Genomic DNA, 21,854 nt, shown 5'->3' with positions numbered 1-21,854 from the left:
TATATATATATATATATATATATATATATATTACCCTATAGTTTTGATGCTAACTCCACCCAACCTTTTCTTTCCTGGTTTTCTGTGCTGTGACGTATAGAGCGGTCCCACCCGCTCTATACGTATCTCAAAAGCGCATTCACGAGTCTCAGTTAAAATGCGCATGCGCAAATCGGCTCTCTACTGCACTTGTCAGTATCTGAGCCGTCCGGTAGCTGATGGCATATTAGGGGTATTCGTAAAGTAAACTAAAACGCATGCGCGAAACGGGAGCGAGCATGGATTTCTCAATAAGGTAAAAAAGAATAGCGCATGCGCAGGCCAACAAGCTGGTGATGACGTTATAGTGACGGCCGCCTAACGGCCAGATTTTCAATTGGATCCTCTGAAAACGTGATCAACACAGAAAAAAAAAAAAGTTATAACGGGTTGAATTTGCGGACCTTCATAAATTGATTAATAACGGGTATAACTTTGTTTACACTTATATTTTAAAAAAATGATGAATTAAAGTCATATTGTTTTGGGACAAAGAAAGTTATTGCAGATCGACAACCTGGCAACTTTACCTTCACTTTAAGCCTGTGTTTAAACCTGTTGCTCCGCCATGGAGTTTGAATTTAGTTCTTAATGTTCTTCAAGGGGTTCCGTTTGAACCCATGCATTCCATAGATATTAAACTTCTATCTTGGAAAGCTCTGTTTTTAGTTGCTATCTCTTCTGCTCGAATAGTTTCTGAGCTATCTGCGTTACAATGCGATTCGCCTTATCTTATATTCCATTCTGATAAGGTGGTTTTTGCGTACTAAACCTGGATTCCTTCCTAAGGTTGTTTCAAATAAGAATATTAATCATGAAATTGTTGTTCCTTCTCTGTGTCCTAACCCTTCTTCTAAGAAGGAGCGTCTGTTACATTACTTGGACGTGGTTTGTGCCTTGAAGTTTTACTTGCAAGCGACCAAGGATTTCCCTCAAACATCTTCTCTGTTTGTTGTCTATTCTGGAAAGCGTAGAGGTCAAAAAGCTACGGCTACCTCTCTTTCTTTCTTTTTGGCTGAAAAGCATCATCTGTTTGGCATACGAGACTGCCTGACAGCAGCCTCCTGAAAGAATTACAGCTCATTCTACTAGAGCGATGGCTTCCACATGGGCTTTTAAAAATGATGCTTCTGTTGAACAGATTTGTAAGGCTGCGACTTGGTCTTCCCTTCATACCTTTTCCAAATTTTACAAATTTGATACTTTTGCTTCTTCTGAGGCTATTTTGGGAGAAAGTTCTTCAAGCAGTGGTGCCTTCTGTTTAGGTATCTGGCTTGTCCCTCCCGTTCATCCGTGTCCTGTATATTTGGTATTGTATGCCACAAGTAAAGGATGAATCCGTGGACTCGTATCTTATAGAAGAAAAGGAAATTTATGCTTACATGATAAATTGATTTCTTCTATGATACGACGAGTCCACGGCCCGCCCTGTCAATTTAAGACAGATTATTTTTTGGTTTAAAACTTCAGTCACCTCTGCACCTTTTAGTTTCTCCTTTTTCTTCCTATACCTTCGGTCGAATGACTGGGGGGTGGAGTCAAGGGAGGAGCTATATAGACAGCTCTGCTGTGGTGCTCTTTGCCACTTCCTATTAGCAGGAGGATAATATCAATTTATCAGGTAAGCATAAATTTCCTTTTTATCTTTCAAGATGTTTGTCGCTATGTATTGTTATTTTATGTGAAGGAGACACTTCTACATTACAATATAAGGTCTTTAAAAAGAAAAAAACTTTTTGTGTGATTTCTCTCCATGCTGGCGAGTGTTTGATCATCAGCCCTAAATAATAATGTAGCTCTGAAGAGATCTTACAGGCAGAGAAAATATAGCATTGTGAGTAGTAACCATCTGTTTAATGTGCCTTTAAATTAAACAAATGCTCTGGGAAACTAAATGTTATGGTGCTCTTTCCTTTGAGAATTCAGCAGCTTCTCAGTTGTTTATTTCCTGAGAGGCGTATTTGTTCATTATGCCATTTCAGATGTCTGCACTTCACGTGGAGCAATGAGAGCCTTACAATTTTTTTTTATTTTTTTTTTTACCTGGAAATCTTTTATATTGAAATCGCATAAGGAAAGAAAGTTTGCTCTAAAAGTTGTCAAATTGAAGGTTATTTTATTAAAATATATAATTTATTTTATTATTTAAAATGTACTGGGTGATGTTCTATGCATGGTACAATGCTGATAACTGTTGGTCTTGTGCAATGCATATTGTTGTTTATTGTAAAGGTTTAACTTCACCCTAACTGTTTTGACAGAAAACAATAATGTGGCAGCCAGTGAAAGTGCATCAGAAGACAAGGAGGAGGTTATTAAGAAACTGGTGGTACTGCTACAGGAGCAGGCAGTTGTTATCAATGAGAAGGTAAGGACATTGCATGCCTCTTGTATTTAAAGGGACACTAAACCCAAATGTTTTCTTCCAGGATTCTGATAGAGCAGGCAATTTTAAGCAACTTTCTAATTTTACTCATTATCATTTTTTCTTCTTCATTCTCTTGATATCTTAAAGGGACAGTAAAGTCATAATTAGAAGTAAATTGGAAAGTTGTTTAAAATTGTATGATCTGTCTAAATCATGAATGTCTATTATTTAATTTGCTTCGTTCTCTTGTTATCCTTTGCTGAAAGATTTATCTACGTAAGCCCAGCAGCAGCAAAGAACCTAGGTTCTAGCTGCTGATTGGTGGCTGCATATATATACTGATTGATTACCGATTATATAATTGGCTCACCCATGTGTTCAGTTAGAAACCAGTAGTGCATTGCTGCTCCTTCAACAAATGATACCAAGAGAATGAAGCAAATTTGATAATAGAAGTAAACTGGAAAGTTGTTTTAAAATTGTATGTTCTACCTAAATGATGAAAGAAAAATGTTGCATTTCATGTCCCTTTTAATTTGAAAAAGCAGGAATCTAAGATTAGGAGCTGGCCCATTTCTGGTTCAAAACCCTGGGTAGAGCTTGCTGATTGGTGTCTAAATGTAGTCGCCAATCAGCAAGCGCTACCCAGCTGTTGAATAAAAAATGGGCCGGCTCCTAAGCTTTACATTCAAATAAAGATACCAAGAGAATGAAGAAAAAATTGATAATAGGAATAAATTAGAAAGTTGCTTAAAATTGAATGCTCTATCTGAATCATGAAAGAAAAAAATTGGGCTTAGTATCCTTTTAATGTAAATGGGGACAAACCTATAGAAGGCAGGTAGGAAATGTGCACTAAATAATTTTGTGTATTTTTAGTATGTCATATTGCTAAAAATACAGTCTGTTTAATGGCAGTCCATGAATCCACTTGTCTCACTCCAAATGCTGGCTGGTATCTCAGCCGGATTATCTTGGAGGTACAGGACTTCTTTCATATAGGTGACGAGAGTCCACAAGCTGTTACTGATGGGAAATACATTCCTACCAGGAGGAAGCAAAGTTTCCCAAACCTCAAATGACTATAAATACCCCTCCCACCTCACACATACATCAGTTTTAAAACTTTGCCTCCTTAGGTGGTGGTGAAGCATGATGTGCTTGATTTCTTCAGTGAAAGGCGCTTCTAAGCATATTGAAGCTCAGTTCCTCTCTAAGAACAGTGTTTGTATGAGGGATGTAAAAGGAGTACTGCCTGATGACACCATGTTTCATGTAAATTCGGTCGCAGGGATTCATCTTCTGCCTCCATTTACAGATTAACATTATACTCCTATTCCATTACCTCTGCTGATATGTTTCAGTACTGGTTTGGCTGTCTGCTTCTAAGGGGACGAGTGTCTGCATGCAGGTAAGTGTGAATATTTTATAGACACTCACAGCTATGGATGGGGTACTTATATTCAGGTTCTCTTTTGTATAAAACCTGTTGAAGTATCCACTAATGTTGAGGATTCCTCTGATGCAGAGACTCCTTCATCAGACATAGAACCTGACAACCCCTCCTTTATGTTTAACATTGAATATATCCATTCTCTTTTAAAAAGAAGTCTTAGTCACTTTAGGGATTGCAGAGAATAATCCTGTTGATGATAAACCCTGTAGTCATTTAAATTCAGTATATAAAACAGTTAAAAATGTTCCTGAGATTTTTCCTGTACCTGATGCTATCTCTAACATGATTGCTAAGGAATGGTCTAAACCAAGTACCTTCTTTAACCCCTCTGCAAGGTTTAAAAAAGTGTACCCTTTACCTATTACTAACTTAGAAGTGTGAGAAACAGTCCCCAAGGTTGATGGGGCCATTTCCACTCTTGCTAAGCGTACTACTATTCCTTTGGAAGATACCACTTCTTTCAAAGATCCTCTAGATAGCAAACTTGAATCTTATCTAAGAAGGACTTATTTATATACTGGCTATATTCTTAGACCAGCCATATCCAGTGCTGATGTAGTTTCAGCTTCTTCCTTTTGGTTAATCAATCTGGCTCAGCAGTTATCTTCGGACCATGACTATACCAACATTTTAAATATACTGCAACATGCAAATAATTTTATTTGCAATGCAGTTTTTTGACAAATTAAGATTAACATCAAAACTATGTCTTTAACTTTTCTAACTAGAAGGGCCCTTTAGCTCAAATCATGGAATGCTGAAATGGTATCTAAAACCAGACTACTATCTCTTTCATTCCAAGGAAATAATTTATTTGGATCCCAAATGGATTCTATTTTTTTTCTGCTATTACTGGAGGTCAGGGTGCCTTCCTTCCTCAAGACAAAAGAATAAAGGCTCAGGCTTTTCTGAAATCAGTTTCAGACCTAGAACCTTTGGGAGTAATTGTCTCAGTACTTTTACTGGAACAGTGCCTGAGTTTTTATTCAAATCTCTTCATTGTTCCAAAAACAGGAGATTCTTTCAGACCTATTCTAGATCTGAAAACCCTAAATAGATTTGTGAAAGTCCCAACTTTCAAAATGGACACTATAAGGATTATTCTGGCCTTTATTCAACAAGGTCACTTTATGTCCACAATAGACTTACAGAATGCGTATCTTCACATCCCTATACACCCAGAACACCATCAATTTCTGAGATTCTGCTATTTTAGAAAACCATTACCAATTTGTTGCTCTCCCGTTTGGGCTAGCAACAACTCCAAGAATTTTTACAAAGGTGCTTGGTGCCCTTCTATCTGTATTCAGAGACCGGGGTATTGCAGTGATTCCTTATTTGGAAGATATCTTGGTACTAGCTCAGTCTTCTCTTTTAACAGAATTTCATACAACCCAACTGCTGTTTTTTCTGCAAAAACATGTTTGGAGGAGGCTTTACAAGTCAGTTTATCTGTCCCCCCTCTGGTCCTATGTCCCAGATTGATTTTAAAGATAAAAGGGGAACAGTCTTTGTTAATCCAGATAGCCCCAGCGTGGCCTCACAGGATTTGGTACGCGGATCTAATTCGAATGTTCACTTGCCTGCCTTAGACTCTTCCTCTAAGGCCAGACCTTCTATCTCAAGGTCCTTTTTTCCATCCATACTTAAAGTCTTTAAACTTAGTGGCTTGGAAATTGAACGTTTAGTTCTTAGCAGGGCCGCCACTAGGAATTTTGGGGCCGCTGACTTAACCATTGATCAGGCCCCCCCTTTGACATGTGCAATTTTTGACCAAGTGACTAAAACGTATATGCACTTTATTCTTAAGTGTCTATTTAAACTTGGAAATGTTGTAAAGGTAGTAGCATACAAACACACAGACACACTCATACACTGAAACACACACACACATTCACACATAAGGATTCACATATAGACACTCTAGCAGACACGCAAAGAAACACACAAACAGACACAGACACTCAGCGCTTGTTTACATTGACCTGCCAAGTAATGAGGTAGACTAAAGTTTTGTAAAAAAAAGGAGATTTAGAAAACAAAATATGGAGTTCTGATTATCTTTTTGTAAAGGAAGATGCCAACTAAATGATGACAACAGCATGCAGTGGCTGAAAGGAAGGGCCCTGAACTGCCTAAACAAGAATTTAAAGGTTAAATGATGGATTGGTGACTTCCGGAAAGGTCTCTTTAGTCTCAAAGTCTGTAGAAAGATGTGAATAATCAGTAGTAAGGTCAAAATGTCCTAAAAAGGAACAGACAATGGACACACACACACAAACTCAAACTTGCACAGACAGAGACAGCCTCAGAAAACACACAAAGACATAGAGACACTCACAGAAAACACACAAAGACATACACACACACAGAGATAACCACATAAAACACAGAAAGACATACATACACACACCCTCACTGAGACATCCACAGAAAACACACAAAGACATACACACACCCTCACAGAGACACCCACAGAAAACACACACCCTCACAGAGACAGCCACAGAAAACACATACATACATACATACATACACACACACCCTCACAGAGACATCCAGAGAAAATACACAAAGACAAACATACACACACCCTCACAGAGACACCCATAGAAAATGCACAAAGACATACACACCCACCCTCGCATAGAGACCCACAGAAAAAAATACATACACACTCATAGAGACACAAACCAAAGCACAAAGACATAAACACAGACACCCACAGAAACACTCACAGGAGGAAACATTTATGTACCTTGTATCCCCTAAATCAACATTGTGTGACATGCTTGATAACAAAAAATGCAGAAATTAAGAGATCACTTTTTAAAGAATCATATTTGTAAATGTGCAAGCAAAAACAATTCTATGAATTCAAAATTGTACATTAATGATCTGGGTAGATGGCTAGATGAAGAAAAGTACTTTTAAAAGGTTGACATATGTTTGTTTTTTCCCCCATTTTCCCCAACCAAGAGCACCACTTCAAATATAGTGTACAAATGTTCCCATCTGTCAGCTGTACTTATGGATTTTGAAAATGCTGTACTCTATATGGTCTATATGATCTTGGTGGAACCATAAGCTGTGGTACTCATACCATTAGATCTGGTTAAATAGAGGATTTAGGCTTGTTGGTATGTATTTCAAAATTAAGTCAGCTGTAGTGTAAACTGAACAGTTTTAAGTTAACCTGTCTTATTTCAAACACTGAGCAATCTTAGTCTGAGAGTATAACATTTTATGCAGATGTAAAAATCTTATATATAAAATGCATATCTGCCAAAAGGGCACCTACCATTTGTGTATTGAGGGAGGAGACATTTCTGCATGGTTTTAAATATAGAATTTCTACAGCATTGTCAAATAATCATAAATACACTGATGCTAAAAAAAATTGTTTTTATAGACCCCTGGCCCCACCAAACAACTACTACCACACTGAAGTTACAATCCGAAATTGCACAAAGAAATAAAAAACACTTGCTAAATACGTCCTACCTCCTCTGCAAATGAAAGTAATCTGCCGTCTTACTCAGGCACACACTGTACAAACAAAGTGCCAAGTCTGTCTCACACTGTGCATAGTGGTTTAGTGCACACTCAGAAATCCTCTCAAATGCTAATACTTTACTCCTTGTAATAACATTTTTCATGCTCAATTAGTACTCTGCTGTAGTACCCACTGGTGGCTGCCAAAATGTAAAAAAAAAATAAAAACATTTTTTAGTTCTTGCCTCATGGGCCCCCCCTGGCCCATTGGGCCCTTGACAGGAGTAACCCCTGTCACCCCCTGATGGCGGCCCTGGTTATTAGTCATAGAGGTTGATTAACACTATGATTCAGGCCCGCAAGCCTGTCTCAAGGAAAATCTACCATAAGGTTTGAAAAACGTATCTCACTGTGTTCTCATGATTACTCATGGCATTCTTTTCTAATTCCTGGCGTTCTTCAGTTTCTTCAAGATGGTTTGGATAAAGGTTTGTCTGCCATTAATTTGAAAGGAGAAATCTCTGCTCTCCTGTCATTAAACCTATTTCTCTTTCCTGGAGTCTTAATCTGGTATTGAAGATTCTAAAGGCTCCTTTCTTTAAGCCTATGCATTCTTTTGACATTAAACTACTTTCTTGGAAAGTGTTGTTTCTCTTGGCTATCTCTTCTGCTAGAAGAGTCTCTGAAATGTCTGCTCTCTCTTGTGAGTCTCCTTATCTGATTTTCCATCAAGATAAAGCTGCTTTGTGGACTTCTTTTAAATTTTTACCTAAGGTTGTTAAAAATTCTAATAACATTAATAAGGAAATTATTGTACCTTCTTTGTGTCCTAATCCAAAGAATTCTACTGAAAGATCTTTACATTCTTTCTATGTTAGAGCTTTGAAATACTATGGATTTCAGACAGACTTCTAGTCTGTCTGTTTGTTCTTTTTCTGGTTCTTGAAAAGGTCAGAAAGCCTCTGCCATTTCATTAGCATCTTAGTTGAAGCTTTTAATTCACAAAGCTTATAAATATTTTGCATGAATACTGATAGTGTCCACTGCCTTTCTGTGGGATAAAAGCTTACTATGTGAAAAAGCAAAACTACCACAGCACTATTAGTGGACAACACAGAAATGTGTATTTTGCTAAAATATACATTTTAAAATGCTCTTTTAGATGCAGTAACAAATAAAATGTCCCAGCACCAGCCTGTTCTGCTTATCATACAGCGAACTCTAGGAAACTCGCCATGGCGAACTAAGTGAGAAGAATGTATAGTTGGACTTGCCCCATTTTAGGCGCACTTTGCATTAATAAATCTGGGGATTCGGTCGTATGTGGATTTATGGGCGCAATTTTAAGAGAATTGCTTTGATTAATCCTGCTCTTAGTATTTTAAAATATCATTTATTTTATTTTTTTCTCTCTTCACTTTACCCTATCCTCCGCTGTTTGTTTTTTTTAATCTACAGGAATGGCAGTATACAGTTTATAGTCAAAGGTACATATCGAGTACATTGTGATCAACTGAATGAAATGCTTTTGGCAGTAAAATAACACAAATCGTAGTGATACCTTCAGTCATCAACAGATGTGTTTTGTATGTTAACATCATAAATAATATGATGGGTTGTTTTTTTTTTTTCATTACATGATACATGAAAACAGACTTATATTAACATGTCCTGGGTTTGAAACTTCCTCATTTTTCAATTATAACAAACTAAAACAAAACATTAAAACTACAGAGAAAAGAAATATAGAAAGATATCGTTAGATGAGGCATAACAAAGTAAGACCGCTCTTGTGGAGATGGCTTGTAAAATTTAAACGAAAGCTAGCACTCTAAATGCTTACAAATCCAAGTATACATAGGGATGTAATAAGTAGTCAGACACAACATATTGAGTTGCAGGGCTAAAAATGACATTAGAAGACTTCATAACAAATCCAAGCCTATTAAATGAAGCCTTACAAAATTATTAGCCTCACCTGCCACACGAACGCACACCAAAAATAAATATTAAATAGAATAAGTTCAAGCATGAATAATTAAACCGCAAACCGGCAAGAAGTAACATGTCATGCCATATCACACAGAGCACACAATAAGTAATGACGTGTAGACTGTGCTAGAATCGACCAAGAATAGTTTATAATACCAGAGTGAAGTGGTTCACCTTAGAATTGCAAAGTATGGAAAACCCACAGATGAGCTTGAAAGCAAAAATGATCAGAACATTATATGTAAGCTACATCTGTGTCCAATGATTGATCTTCAATGAGCAGATTACAAAAAAATTAATTAAACAAAAGAATATAATTATTTTTCAAACGTTCCCTTATTTATTCAAACAATCCAGGATTACTAGTTTGTGTTTTTATGTCGGGTCGAGGTGAAGGCATCATGAAATGCAGTCATGTTGTTGTTTTTATAAACAACTTCCATATTTAATAAAAGTCAATTATCCAATTCCGCACTGTTCTGGAGCCAAGTACAATGTCTTTGTTGAGGTAAACATAGCTGCAGTGTATTGTGCCAGAGCAGCATCAGATCTCATACGGCCGGCACCTTAACCTTGTCCAAAGTAAACTTGGATGTGCAAAAGAGGATGTCCATAACGGTAAGGGCAGTACTATTGCAGTCCAGAGTACCCAGAGAGCAGGGATTGCAGAAAAATCCAAGATTACACTTCAAGTGGTATGTAAACTGCAAGGATTGGCTATACACTACTTTCTCATCCATAGGATCAATCTCATTCGTATGTGAGTGAACCTATAGCAGTGTTCCATTTAGAGCTGAAGGCTTACATGTGACAGGAAGCTCTACCGTTGGCTGCTGGTTTAAGAGATAATCTATTGATGGTATCAGAATGCTCACAAGTTCAGATACGGCCTCTAAAGACCAAAATGGATGCTATTGTAAGGTAGAGCTGCCATGCAAATGCATATCTTAACACCTTTTAGGTGAGGTAGACATGGCTACACTGCGTAAAGCATCAATAGCAGGGAAGTTTGGAATAGAAGTGGATCTCTTTAAGTTTGAGCCAGAGAGGGTGGCAACACAGCGCGTATTTTAAGGTTAGAAGTAGGTAAAGTTCTTAGACAATCAATATGCCTTCCAGAGTGGGGTAGAAGAGTCTTCTGACCGCTGCAGTTCCCAGACAACCTAACTGTCAAGGGAGATGTGGATGGCTGGAGATATAAGCTGCGAAAAATGTTTATTCTTGAAGGCTTTCAACAGAACCATGAAAGCTTGCAGCCATCTTGGAGAGCCGCCCAATGGAAGTTCCTTGAGCATTATATTTTAATGCATTTGTCTCAACTTCAAATCCAGAGCCCCCATAGCAAGATAAACTGCTCTCAAGACAAAATTTGCCTTTCAACATTTGTTTGATGACCCTCACATTACTGAAAAGACTTCTTACATTGTCTCACCAGAATAGAGAGCTTTAGCTCACTGGGCCCTATGTTAGTTGATCAGTGAGTGAAATACTTTAAGGCAAACAAGAAAATAGAGAGACACACTCAACTGAGACAGAACAATAGCTAGAAAAACTTCTGTGCTTGTCCACAAGGCCAGTTCCACTCAGGGTGCAGTCTCTTTTAGCACATTATGCCTTTCACAGAGAAAAAATATCCTGTAGCATATCAGTCTGATCCTGCCCTCATCAGTCAGGTGCAGTTGCATCTCTCTAGGGCATATGTGCAAGGAGTCCATGTCTAGTTCCCCCCCCCCTTTTTTTTTAATTTTTTTTTTTTTTTTTTTATTCTAAATAACAAAAACCCAAAAAACTTTCTTTCATGATTCAGAGCATACCATTTCTCCAACATAGGTGTGTCCGGTCCACGGCGTCATCCTTACTTGTGGGATATTCTCCTCCCCAACAGGAAATGGCAAAGAGCCCAGCAAAGCTGGTCACATGATCCCTCCTAGGCTCCGCCTTCCCCAGTCATTCTCTTTGCCGTTGTACAGGCAACATCTCCACGGAGATGGCTTAGAGTTTTTTGGTGTTTAAATGTAGTTTTTATTCTTCAATCAAGAGTTTGTTATTTTAAAATAGTGCTGGTATGTACTATTTACTCTGAAACAGAAAAGAGATGAAGATTTCTGTTTGTAAGAGGAAAATGATATTAGCAACCGTTACTAAAATCGGTGGCTGTTTCCACACAGGACTGTTGAGAGGAATTAACTTCAGTTGGGGGAAACAGTGAGCAGACTTTTGCTGCTTGAGGTATGACACATTTCTAACAAGACTTGGTAATGCTGGAAGCTGTCATTTTCCCTATGGGATCCGGTAAGCCATTTTTATTAAATAAGAATAAAGGGCTTCACAAGGGCTTTAAAGACTGGTAGACATTTTTCTGGGCTAAAACGATTGATATATAAGCATTTTTAATACTTCATAGTTTTGAGGAGTTATTTTATTCTTGGGAATCATGTAAAATAACCGGCAGGCACTGTATTGGACACCTTTTTCACTGGGGGCCTTCTCTAATCATAGGCAGAGCCTCATTTTCGCGCCTCTATTGCGCAGTTGTTTTTGGGAAGCAAGACATGCAGATGCATGTGTGAGGAGCTCAGATACATAGAAAAAGCTTACTGAAGGCGTCATTTGGTATCGTATTCCCCTTTGGGCTTGGTTGGGTCTCAGCAAAGCAGATACCAGGGACTGTATAGGGGTTAAATATAAAAACGGCTCCGGTTCCGTTATTTTAAGAGTTAAAGCTTTCAAATTTGGTGTGCAATACTTTTAAGGCTTTAAGACACTGTGGTGAAAGTTTGGTGAATTTTGAACAATTCCTTCATACTTTTTCACATTTTCAGTAATAAAGTGTGTTCAGTTTAAAATTTAAAGTGACAGTAACGGTTTTATTTTAAAACGTTTTTTGTACTTTGTTATCAAGTTTATGCCTGTTTAACATGTCTGAACTATCAGATAGACTATGTTCTGTATGTGGGGAAGCCAAGGTTCCTTCTCATTTAAATAGATGTGATTTATGTGACACAAAATTTAGAGAAAATGATGCCCAAGATGATTCCTCAAGTGAGGGGAGTAAGCATGGTACTGCATCATCCCCTCCTTCGTCTACGCCAGTCTTGCCCACACAGGAGGCCCCTAGTACATCTAGTGCGCCAATACTCCTTACTATGCAACAATTAACGGCTGTAATGGATAATTCTATCAAAAACATTTTAGCCAAAATGCCCACTTATCAGCGAAAGCGCGACTGCTCTGTTTTAGAAAATACTGAAGAGCATGAGGACGCTGATGATATTGGTTCTGAAGTGCCCCTACACCAGTCTGAGGGGGCCAGGGAGGTTTTGTCTGAGGGAGAAATTTCAGATTCAGGGAAATTTTCTCAACAAGCTGAACCTGATGTGATTACATTCAAATTTAAATTGGAACATCTCCGCGCTCTGCTTAAGGAGGTGTTATCTACTCTGGATGATTGTGAGAATTTGGTCATTCCAGAGAAATTATGTAAGATGGACAAGTTCCTAGAGGTCCCGAGGCCCCCCGAAGCTTTTCCTATACCCAAGCGGGTGGCGGACATTGTAAACAAAGAATGGGAAAGGCCCGGCATACCTTTTGTCCCTCCCCCTATATTTAAGAAATTGTTTCCTATGGTCGACCCCAGAAAGGACTTATGGCAGACAGTCCCCAAGGTCGAGGGGGCGGTTTCTACTCTAAACAAACGCACTACTATCCCTATAGAAGATAGTTGTGCTTTCAAAGATCCTATGGATAAAAAATTAGAGGGTTTGCTTAAAAAGATGTTTGTTCAGCAAGGTTACCTTCTACAACCAATTTCATGCATGGTTCCTGTCACTACAGCAGCGTGTTTCTGGTTCGATGAACTAGAAAAGTCGCTCAATAAAGATTCTTCTTATGAGGAGATTATGGACAGAATTCATGCTCTCAAATTGGCTAACTCTTTTACTTTAGACGCCACTTTGCAATTGGCTAGATTAGCGGCGAAAAATTCAGGGTTTGCTATTGTGGCGCGCAGAGCGCTTTGGCTAAAATCTTGGTCAGCGGATGCGTCTTCCAAGAACAAATTGCTTAACATACCTTTCAAGGGGAAAACGCTGTTTGGCCCTGACTTGAAAGAGATTATTTCTGATATCACTGGGCGTAAGGGCCACGCCCTTCCTCAGGATAGGTCTTTTAAGGCTAAAAATAAACCAAATTTTCGTCCCTTTCACAGAAACGGACCAGCCCCAAGTGCTACATCCTCTAAGCAAGAGGGTAATACTTCTCAAACCAAGCCAGCCTGGAGGCCAATGCAAGGCTGGAACAAAGGTAAGCAGGCCAAGAAACCTGCCACTGCTACCAAGACAGCATGAGATGTTGGCCCCCGATCCGGGACCGGATTTGGTGGGGGGCAGACTTTCTCTCTTCGCTCAGGCTTGGGCAAGAGATGTTCTGGATCCTTGGGCGCTAGAAATAGTCTCCCAAGGTTATCTTCTGGAATTCAAGGAGCTTCCCCCAAGGGGGAGGTTCCACAGGTCTCAATTGTCTTCAGACCACATAAAAAGACAGGCATTCTTACATTGTGTAGAAGACCTGTTAAAAATGGGAGTGAATCATCCTGTTCCATTAGGAGAACAAGGGATGGGATTCTACTCCAATCTGTTCATAGTTCCCAAAAAAGAGGGGACATTCAGACCAATCTTAGATCTCAAGATCCTAAACAAGTTTCTCAAGGTTCCATCGTTCAAAATGGAAACCATTCGGACAATTCTTCCTTCCATCCAGGAAGGTCAATTCATGACCACGGTGGATTTAAAGGATGCGTATCTACATATTCCTATCCACAAGGAACATCATCGGTTCCTAAGGTTCGCCTTTCTGGACAAGCATTACCAGTTTGTGGCACTTCCATTCGGATTAGCCACTGCTCCAAGAATTTTCACAAAGGTACTAGGGTCCCTTCTAGCGGTGCTACGACCAAGGGGCATTGCAGTAGTACCTTATTTGGACGACATACTGATTCAAGCGTCGTCCCTACCACAAGCAAAGGCTCATACGGACATTGTCCTGGCCTTTCTCAGATCTCACGGGTGGAAAGTGAACGTAGAAAAAAGTTCTCTATCTCCGTCAACAAGAGTTCCCTTCTTGGGAACAATAATAGACTCCTTAGAAATGAGGATTTTTCTGACAGAGGCCAGAAAATCAAAACTTCTAAGCTCTTGTCAAGTACTTCATTCTGTTCCTCTTCCTTCCATAGCGCAGTGCATGGAAGTAATAGGTTTGATGGTCGCGGCAATGGACATAGTTCCTTTTGCGCGAATTCATCTGAGACCATTACAACTGTGCATGCTCAGTCAGTGGAATGGGGATTATACAGACTTGTCTCCGACGATACAAGTAGATCAGAGCACCAGAGATTCACTCCGTTGGTGGCTGACCCTGGACAACCTGTCACAGGGGATGAGCTTCCGCAGACCAGAGTGGGTCATTGTCACGACCGACGCCAGTCTGGTGGGCTGGGGCGCGGTCTGGGAACTCCTGAAAGCTCAGGGTCTTTGGTCTCGGGAAGAATCTCTTCTCCCGATAAATATTCTGGAACTGAGAGCGATATTCAATGCTCTCAAGGCTTGGCCTCAGCTAGCAAAGGCCAAATTCATACGGTTTCAATCAGACAACATGACGACTGTTGCGTATATCAACCATCAAGGGGGAACAAGGAGTTCCCTGGCGATGGAAGAAGTGACCAAGATCATTCAATGGGCGGAGACTCACTCCTGCCACTTGTCTGCAATCCACATCCCAGGAGTGGAAAATTGGGAAGCGGATTTTCTGAGTCGTCAGACATTTCATCCGGGGGAGTGGGAACTCCATCCGGAAATCTTTGCCCAAATTACTCAATTGTGGGGCATTCCAGACATGGATCTGATGGCCTCTCGTCAGAACTTCAAGGTTCCTTGCTACGGGTCCAGATCCAGGGATCCCAAGGCGACTCTAGTAGATGCACTAGTAGCACCTTGGACCTTCAACCTAGCTTATGTATTCCCACCGTTTCCTCTCATCCCCAGGCTGGTAGCCAGGATCAATCAGGAGAGGGCATCGGTGATCTTGATAGCTCCTGCGTGGCCACGCAGGACTTGGTATGCAGACCTGGTGAATATGTCATCGGCTCCACCATGGAAGCTACCTTTGAGACAGGACCTTCTTGTTCAAGGTCCGTTCGAACATCCGAATCTGGCCTCACTCCAACTGACTGCTTGGAGATTGAACGCTTGATTTTATCAAAGCGAGGGTTCTCAGATTCTGTCATTGATACTCTTGTTCAGGCCAGAAAGCCTGTAACTAGAAAAATCTACCATAAAATATGGAAAAAATATATCTGTTGGTGTGAATCTAAAGGATTCCCATGGAACAAGATAAAAATTCCTAAGATTCTATCCTTTCTTCAAGAAGGTTTGGAGAAAGGATTATCTGCAAGTTCTTTGAAGGGACAGATTTCTGCTTTATCTGTTTTACTTCACAAAAAGCTGGCGGCTGTGCCAGATGTTCAAGCTTTTGTTCAGGCTCTGGTTAGAATCAAGCCTGTTTACAAACCTTTGACTCCTCCTTGGAGTCTCAATTTAGTTCTTTCAGTTCTTCAGGGGGTTCCGTTTGAACCCTTACATTCCGTAGATATTAAGTTATTATCTTGGAAAGTTTTGTTTTTGGTTGCAATTTCTTCTGCTAGAAGAGTTTCAGAGTTATCTGCTCTGCAGTGTTCTCCTCCTTATCTGGTGTTCCATGCAGATAAGGTGGTTTTGCGTACTAAACCTGGTTTTCTTCCGAAAGTTGTTTCTAACAAAAACATTAACCAGGAGATAGTCGTGCCTTCTTTGTGTCCGAATCCAGTTTCAAAGAAGGAACGTTTGTTGCACAATTTGGATGTAGTTCGTGCTCTAAAATTCTATTTAGATGCTACAAAGGATTTCAGACAAACATCTTCCTTGTTTGTTGTTTATTCTGGTAAAAGGAGAGGTCAAAAAGCAACTTCTACCTCTCTCTCTTTTTGGCTTAAAAGCATCATCAGATTGGCTTACGAGACTGCCGGACGGCAGCCTCCTGAAAGAATCACAGCTCATTCCACTAGGGCCGTGGCTTCCACATGGGCCTTCAAGAACGAGGCTTCTGTTGATCAGATATGTAAGGCAGCGACTTGGTCTTCACTGCACACTTTTACTAAATTTTACAAATTTGATACTTTTGCTTCTTCTGAGGCTATTTTTGGGAGAAAGGTTTTGCAAGCCGTGGTGCCTTCCATCTAGGTGACCTGATTTGCTCCCTCCCATCATCCGTGTCCTAAAGCTTTGGTATTGGTTCCCACAAGTAAGGATGACGCCGTGGACCGGACACACCTATGTTGGAGAAAACAGAATTTATGTTTACCTGATAAATTACTTTCTCCAACGGTGTGTCCGGTCCACGGCCCGCCCTGGTTTTTTAATCAGGTCTGATAATTTATTTTCTTTAACTACAGTCACCACGGTATCATATGATTTCTCCTATGCAAATATTCCTCCTTTACGTCGGTCGAATGACTGGGGAAGGCGGAGCCTAGGAGGGATCATGTGACCAGCTTTGCTGGGCTCTTTGCCATTTCCTGTTGGGGAGGAGAGTATCCCACAAGTAAGGATGACGCCGTGGACCGGACACACCGTTGGAGAAAGTAATTTATCAGGTAAACATAAATTCTGTTTTTAAAAAGTTGCAAAATAATGCCTAGGAGGAAAAGAACCCTCTAGACAAAAGGAAGGTTGCACTTTATAGCACTTCTGTCTCCCTGTAATAAGAACATTGCCTGTTTAACTTTTAATAACATTATGTTAAAAAAAAACCACAGATTTAAAATTACGAAGAAGACACAAAATTATGATGTAAGGATCATAAAATTTAAATTAGTCCAAAAAATATACTAGACTGTGGTGACCGTATATTGTAAGGAATGGCGTTAATACATAGTTACAGGACACCTATACTCAATAAGGTATAATCTATCGAGTGAGGATGATACTGGAAAGAGACTTCACTTATATAAAAAATGTATAATAAGTGGGTCACTTTACCACAGGAGATAATTATAGGTTGTTCAAATATATATTGACAATGACCTCATGTGTACCAGTTTTCGTATGATCTGTCTTATTAATGTGTATTTCTGCCCCTCAAAGATGAACTATCACAAGATATATATGTGCATCGGTGCTAGTGGGAGGTTCCTAATACAACATTAATTGGATTTAGGGTTTTAGCACTATAGGGCATCTTGAAGAACCCTAGTCACTTAGTATTAAAGGTATCCTAGTAGGGGGGAATGTATCAAATTTTCTGATTTGATACTCATAAATAGGTACCGTTATTACAACTAGTATGTCATAAGAGGTATAAATGAAATGGAAGAAATAGGCTTAGAATATATTGGTCTCCTATACAAGAATAATAAAGAGTAATAATAATATTATATATATATACATACATTTAATCTAAATGTTTTTGTCTTCAATCATATTATAATCCCTTATAAAATGTACTGGGGCTGCAGAATTTACAGATTATAGTTAGTAAGTTAAGGTCACACTAGGATTTGTAATAAATAAATATACAGACTTTAATATATTAAATATCCTACTAGAGTAATGGTTTTGGACTAGGAATGAGCTAAGTAGTATTAGTCATCTGAGTGTCTTTGTATAAAAGCCAATTTCGTGTCAGAGTTATTTACCACAATATATATACCACGCTCTCCTCAGGTTCAAAATATTACCAATATATAATGGATGGTAGCGTGATTTTACTGTAATATAGACCCTGGAGCATTAAATGTCATGATTCAGTGCACTGCTGACATGATAATGAAACCCATTAATGAACTAAATCATAAAGTTTATAAGTATATATAATGACCTGGTTGCGTATAACAGATATTATGAATCTTATATATACACACCATATGGTTTTAAAGTATAAATAATGCCAGTCTATTCGTGATTTCAACAGGAAATACCATCTGTAAGCAGATATTAATGGCGCTGCTGACCCTAGTTGTCAGTTAAATCCTAGTGATGTATAAATTTACGTGTTAATGGCATAGTTAATGTTGAACCTCAATGTGCGTATTTACATAACATACTCCTGATTCCCTCACAAGAAAAGGAGTAAGTGCTGTATTTCTTCTGTTAAGTGTGATCAGTCCACGGGTCATCATTACTTCTGGGATATTAACTGCTCCCCTACAGGAAGTGCAAGAGGATTCACCCAGCAGAGCTGCATATAGCTCCTCCCCTCTACGTCACTCCCAGTCATTCTCTTGCACCCAGCAACTAGATAGGTCGTGTGAGAGGACTATGGTGATTATACTTAGTTTTATATCTTCAATCAAAAGTTTGTTATTTTAAAATAGCACCGGAGTGTGTTATTACCTCTCTGGCAGAGTTTGAGGAAGAATCTACCAGAGTTTTGCTATGATTTTAGCCGGAGTAGTTAAGATCATATTGCTGTTCTCGGCCATCTGAGGAGTGAGGTAAACTTCAGATCAGGGGACAGCGGGCAGATGAATCTGCATAGAGGTATGTAGCAGTTTTTATTTTCTGACAATGGAATTGATGAGAAAATCCTGCCATACCGATATAATGTCATGTATGTATACTTTACACTTCAGTATTCTGGGAGAATGGTACTTCACTAGAATTACACTGTAAGAAAGACATAAAGCTGTTTAATAACTAGAGATTATGTTTAACGTTTTTGCTGGAATGTAAAATCGTTTTCATTTGCTGAGGTACTGAGTGAATAAATGTTTGGGCACCATTTTTCCACTTGGCAGTTGCTTAAATCTGTTTTTTCTGTCAGTTTCTGTTCTCCCTCACTGCTGTGTGTGTGGGGGAGGGGCGCTTTTACTATGCATCAAATATTTCAGTCAGCAACTCATTGTATTCCCTGCATGATCTGGTTCATCTCTACAGAGCTCAGGGGTCTTCAAAACTTATTTTGAGGGAGGTAATTTCTCTCAGCAGAGCTGTGAGAATTATAGTTTGACTGAAATAAAAACTTTTATTCTGTAATTTGTTTCCTGCTTTCAGAAATTGTTATCTTTGCTAATGGGATTAAACCTTTGCTAAAGTTGTGTTGTTTACAAGGATTGAGGCTATAACTGTTTCAATTTATTAATTTTTAACTGTCATAGATCTTCTGTGCTTCTTAAAGGCACAGTACGTTTTAATATTATTCTATTTGAATTGTATTTCCAAGTTGCAAGTTTATTTGCTAGTGTGTTAAACATGTCTGATTCAGAAGATGATACCTGTGTCATTTGTTGCAATGCCAAAGTGGAGCCCAATAGAAATTTATGTACTAACTGTATTGATGCTACTTTAAATAAAAATCAATCTGTACAAATTGAACAAATTTCACCAAACAACGAGGGGAGAGTTATGCCGACTAACTCGCCTCACGTGTCAGTACCTACATCTCCCGCTCAGAGGGAGGTGCGTGATATTGTAGCGCCGAGTACAGCTGGGCGGCCATTACAAATCACATTACAGGATATGGCTACTGTTATGACTGAAGTTTTGGCTAAATTACCAGAACTAAAAGGTAAGCGTGATCACTCTGGGGCGAGAACAGAGTGCGCTGATAATATTAGGGCCATGTCAGACACTGCGTCACAGGTGGCAGAACATGAGGACGGAGAACTTCATTCTGTGGGTGACGGTTCTGATCCAAACAGACTGGATTCAGATATTTCAAATTTTAAATTTAAACTGGAAAACCTCCGTGTATTACTAGGGGAGGTGTTAGCGGCTCTGAATGATTGTAACACAGTTGCAATACCAGAGAAAATGTGTAGGTTGGATAAATATTTTGCGGTACCGACGAGTACTGAGGTTTTTCCTATACCTAAGAGACTTACTGAAATTGTTACTAAGGAGTGGGATAGACCCGGTGTGCCGTTCTCACCCCCTCCGATATTTAGAAAAATGTTTCCAATAGACGCCACCACAAGGGACTTATGGCAAACGGTCCCTAAGGTGGAGGGAGCAGTTTCTACTTTAGCTAAGCGTACCACTATCCCGGTGGAGGATAGCTGTGCTTTTTTCAGATCCAATGGATAAAAAGTTAGAGGGTTACCTTAAGAAAATGTTTGTTCAACAAGGTTTTATATTGCAACCCCTTGCATGCATTGCGCCGATCACGGCTGCAGCGGCATTCTGGATTGAGTCTCTGGAAGAGAACATTGGTTCAGCTACTCTGGACGACATTACGGACAGGCTTAGAGTCCTTAAACTAGCTAATTCATTCATTTCGGAGGCCGTAGTACATCTTACTAAACTTACGGCGAAGAATTCAGGATTCGCCATTCAGGCACGCAGGGCGCTGTGGCTAAAATCCTGGTCAGCTGATGTTACTTCTAAGTCTAAATTGCTTAATATACCTTTCAAAGGGCAGACCTTATTCGGGCCCGGGTTGAAAGAGATTATCGCTGACATTACAGGAGGTAAAGGCCATGCCCTGCCTCAGGACAAAGCCAAAGCCAAGACTAGACAGTCTAGTTTTCGTTCCTTTCGTAATTTCAAAGCAGGAGCAGCATCAACTTCCTCTGCACCAAAACAGGAAGGAGCTGTTGCTCGCTACAGACAAGGCTGGAAACCTAACCAGTCCTGGAACAAGGGCAAGCAGACTAGGAAACCTGCTGCTGCCCCCAAAACAGCATGAATTGAGGGCCCCCGATCCGGGATCGGATCTAGTGGGGGGCAGACTTTCTCTCTTCGCCCAGGCTTGGGCAAGAGATGTTCAGGATCCCTGGGCGCTAGAGATAATATCTCAGGGATACCTTCTGGACTTCAAATACTCTCCTCCAAGAGAGAGATTTCATCTGTCAAGATTGTCAACAATCCAGACAAAGAAAGAGGCTTTTCTACGCTGCGTACAAGAGCTCTTGTTAATGGGAGTAATCCATCCAGTTCCACGATCGGAACAGGGACAGGGGTTTTACTCAAATCTGTTTGTGGTTCCCAAAAAAGAGGGAACTTTCAGACCAATCCTGGACTTAAAGATCCTAAACAAATTCCTAAGAGTTCCATCGTTCAAGATGGAGACTATTCGGACAATTTTACCTATGATCCAAGAGGGTCAGTACATGACCACTGTAGATTTAAAAGATGCTTACCTGCACATGCCGATTCACAAAGATCATTACCGGTACCTAAGGTTTGCCTTCCTAGACAGGCATTACCAGTTTGTGGCTCTTCCATTCGGATTGGCTACAGCGCCAAGAATCTTCACAAAGGTTCTGGGTGCTCTTCTGGCGGTACTAAGACCGCGGGGAATCTCGGTAGCTCCATACCTAGACGACATTCTGATACAAGCTTCAAGCTTTCAAACTGCCAAATCTCATACAGAGTTAGTGCTGGCATTTCTAAGGTCACATGGATGGAAGGTGAACGAAAAGAAAAGTTCACTCGTTCCACTCACAAGAGTTCCCTTCCTGGGGACTCTTATAGA

At 39.8% G+C, this 21,854-nt stretch overlaps 1 protein-coding gene across 1 annotated transcript in view; it reads left to right on the top strand.

Annotated features, from left to right (window-relative positions):
* BCL2L12 (BCL2 like 12) overlaps positions 1 to 21,854 on the top strand; it is a 172,159-nt gene that overhangs the window by 135,515 nt on the left and 14,790 nt on the right. The window contains exon 5 of the mRNA XM_053690842.1: positions 2,301 to 2,407. Within this exon, the coding sequence (XP_053546817.1) occupies positions 2,301 to 2,407 (107 nt within the window). The remainder of the gene's footprint in view (positions 1 to 2,300; positions 2,408 to 21,854) is intronic.

This window comes from Bombina bombina, chromosome 8 (assembly GCF_027579735.1).
Source record: "Bombina bombina isolate aBomBom1 chromosome 8, aBomBom1.pri, whole genome shotgun sequence".
In the NCBI taxonomy this organism is placed as follows: Eukaryota; Metazoa; Chordata; class Amphibia; order Anura; family Bombinatoridae; genus Bombina; species Bombina bombina.
Note: the sequence above shows the minus strand (reverse complement) of the source record. Positions and strands in the feature narration are given on the sequence as shown.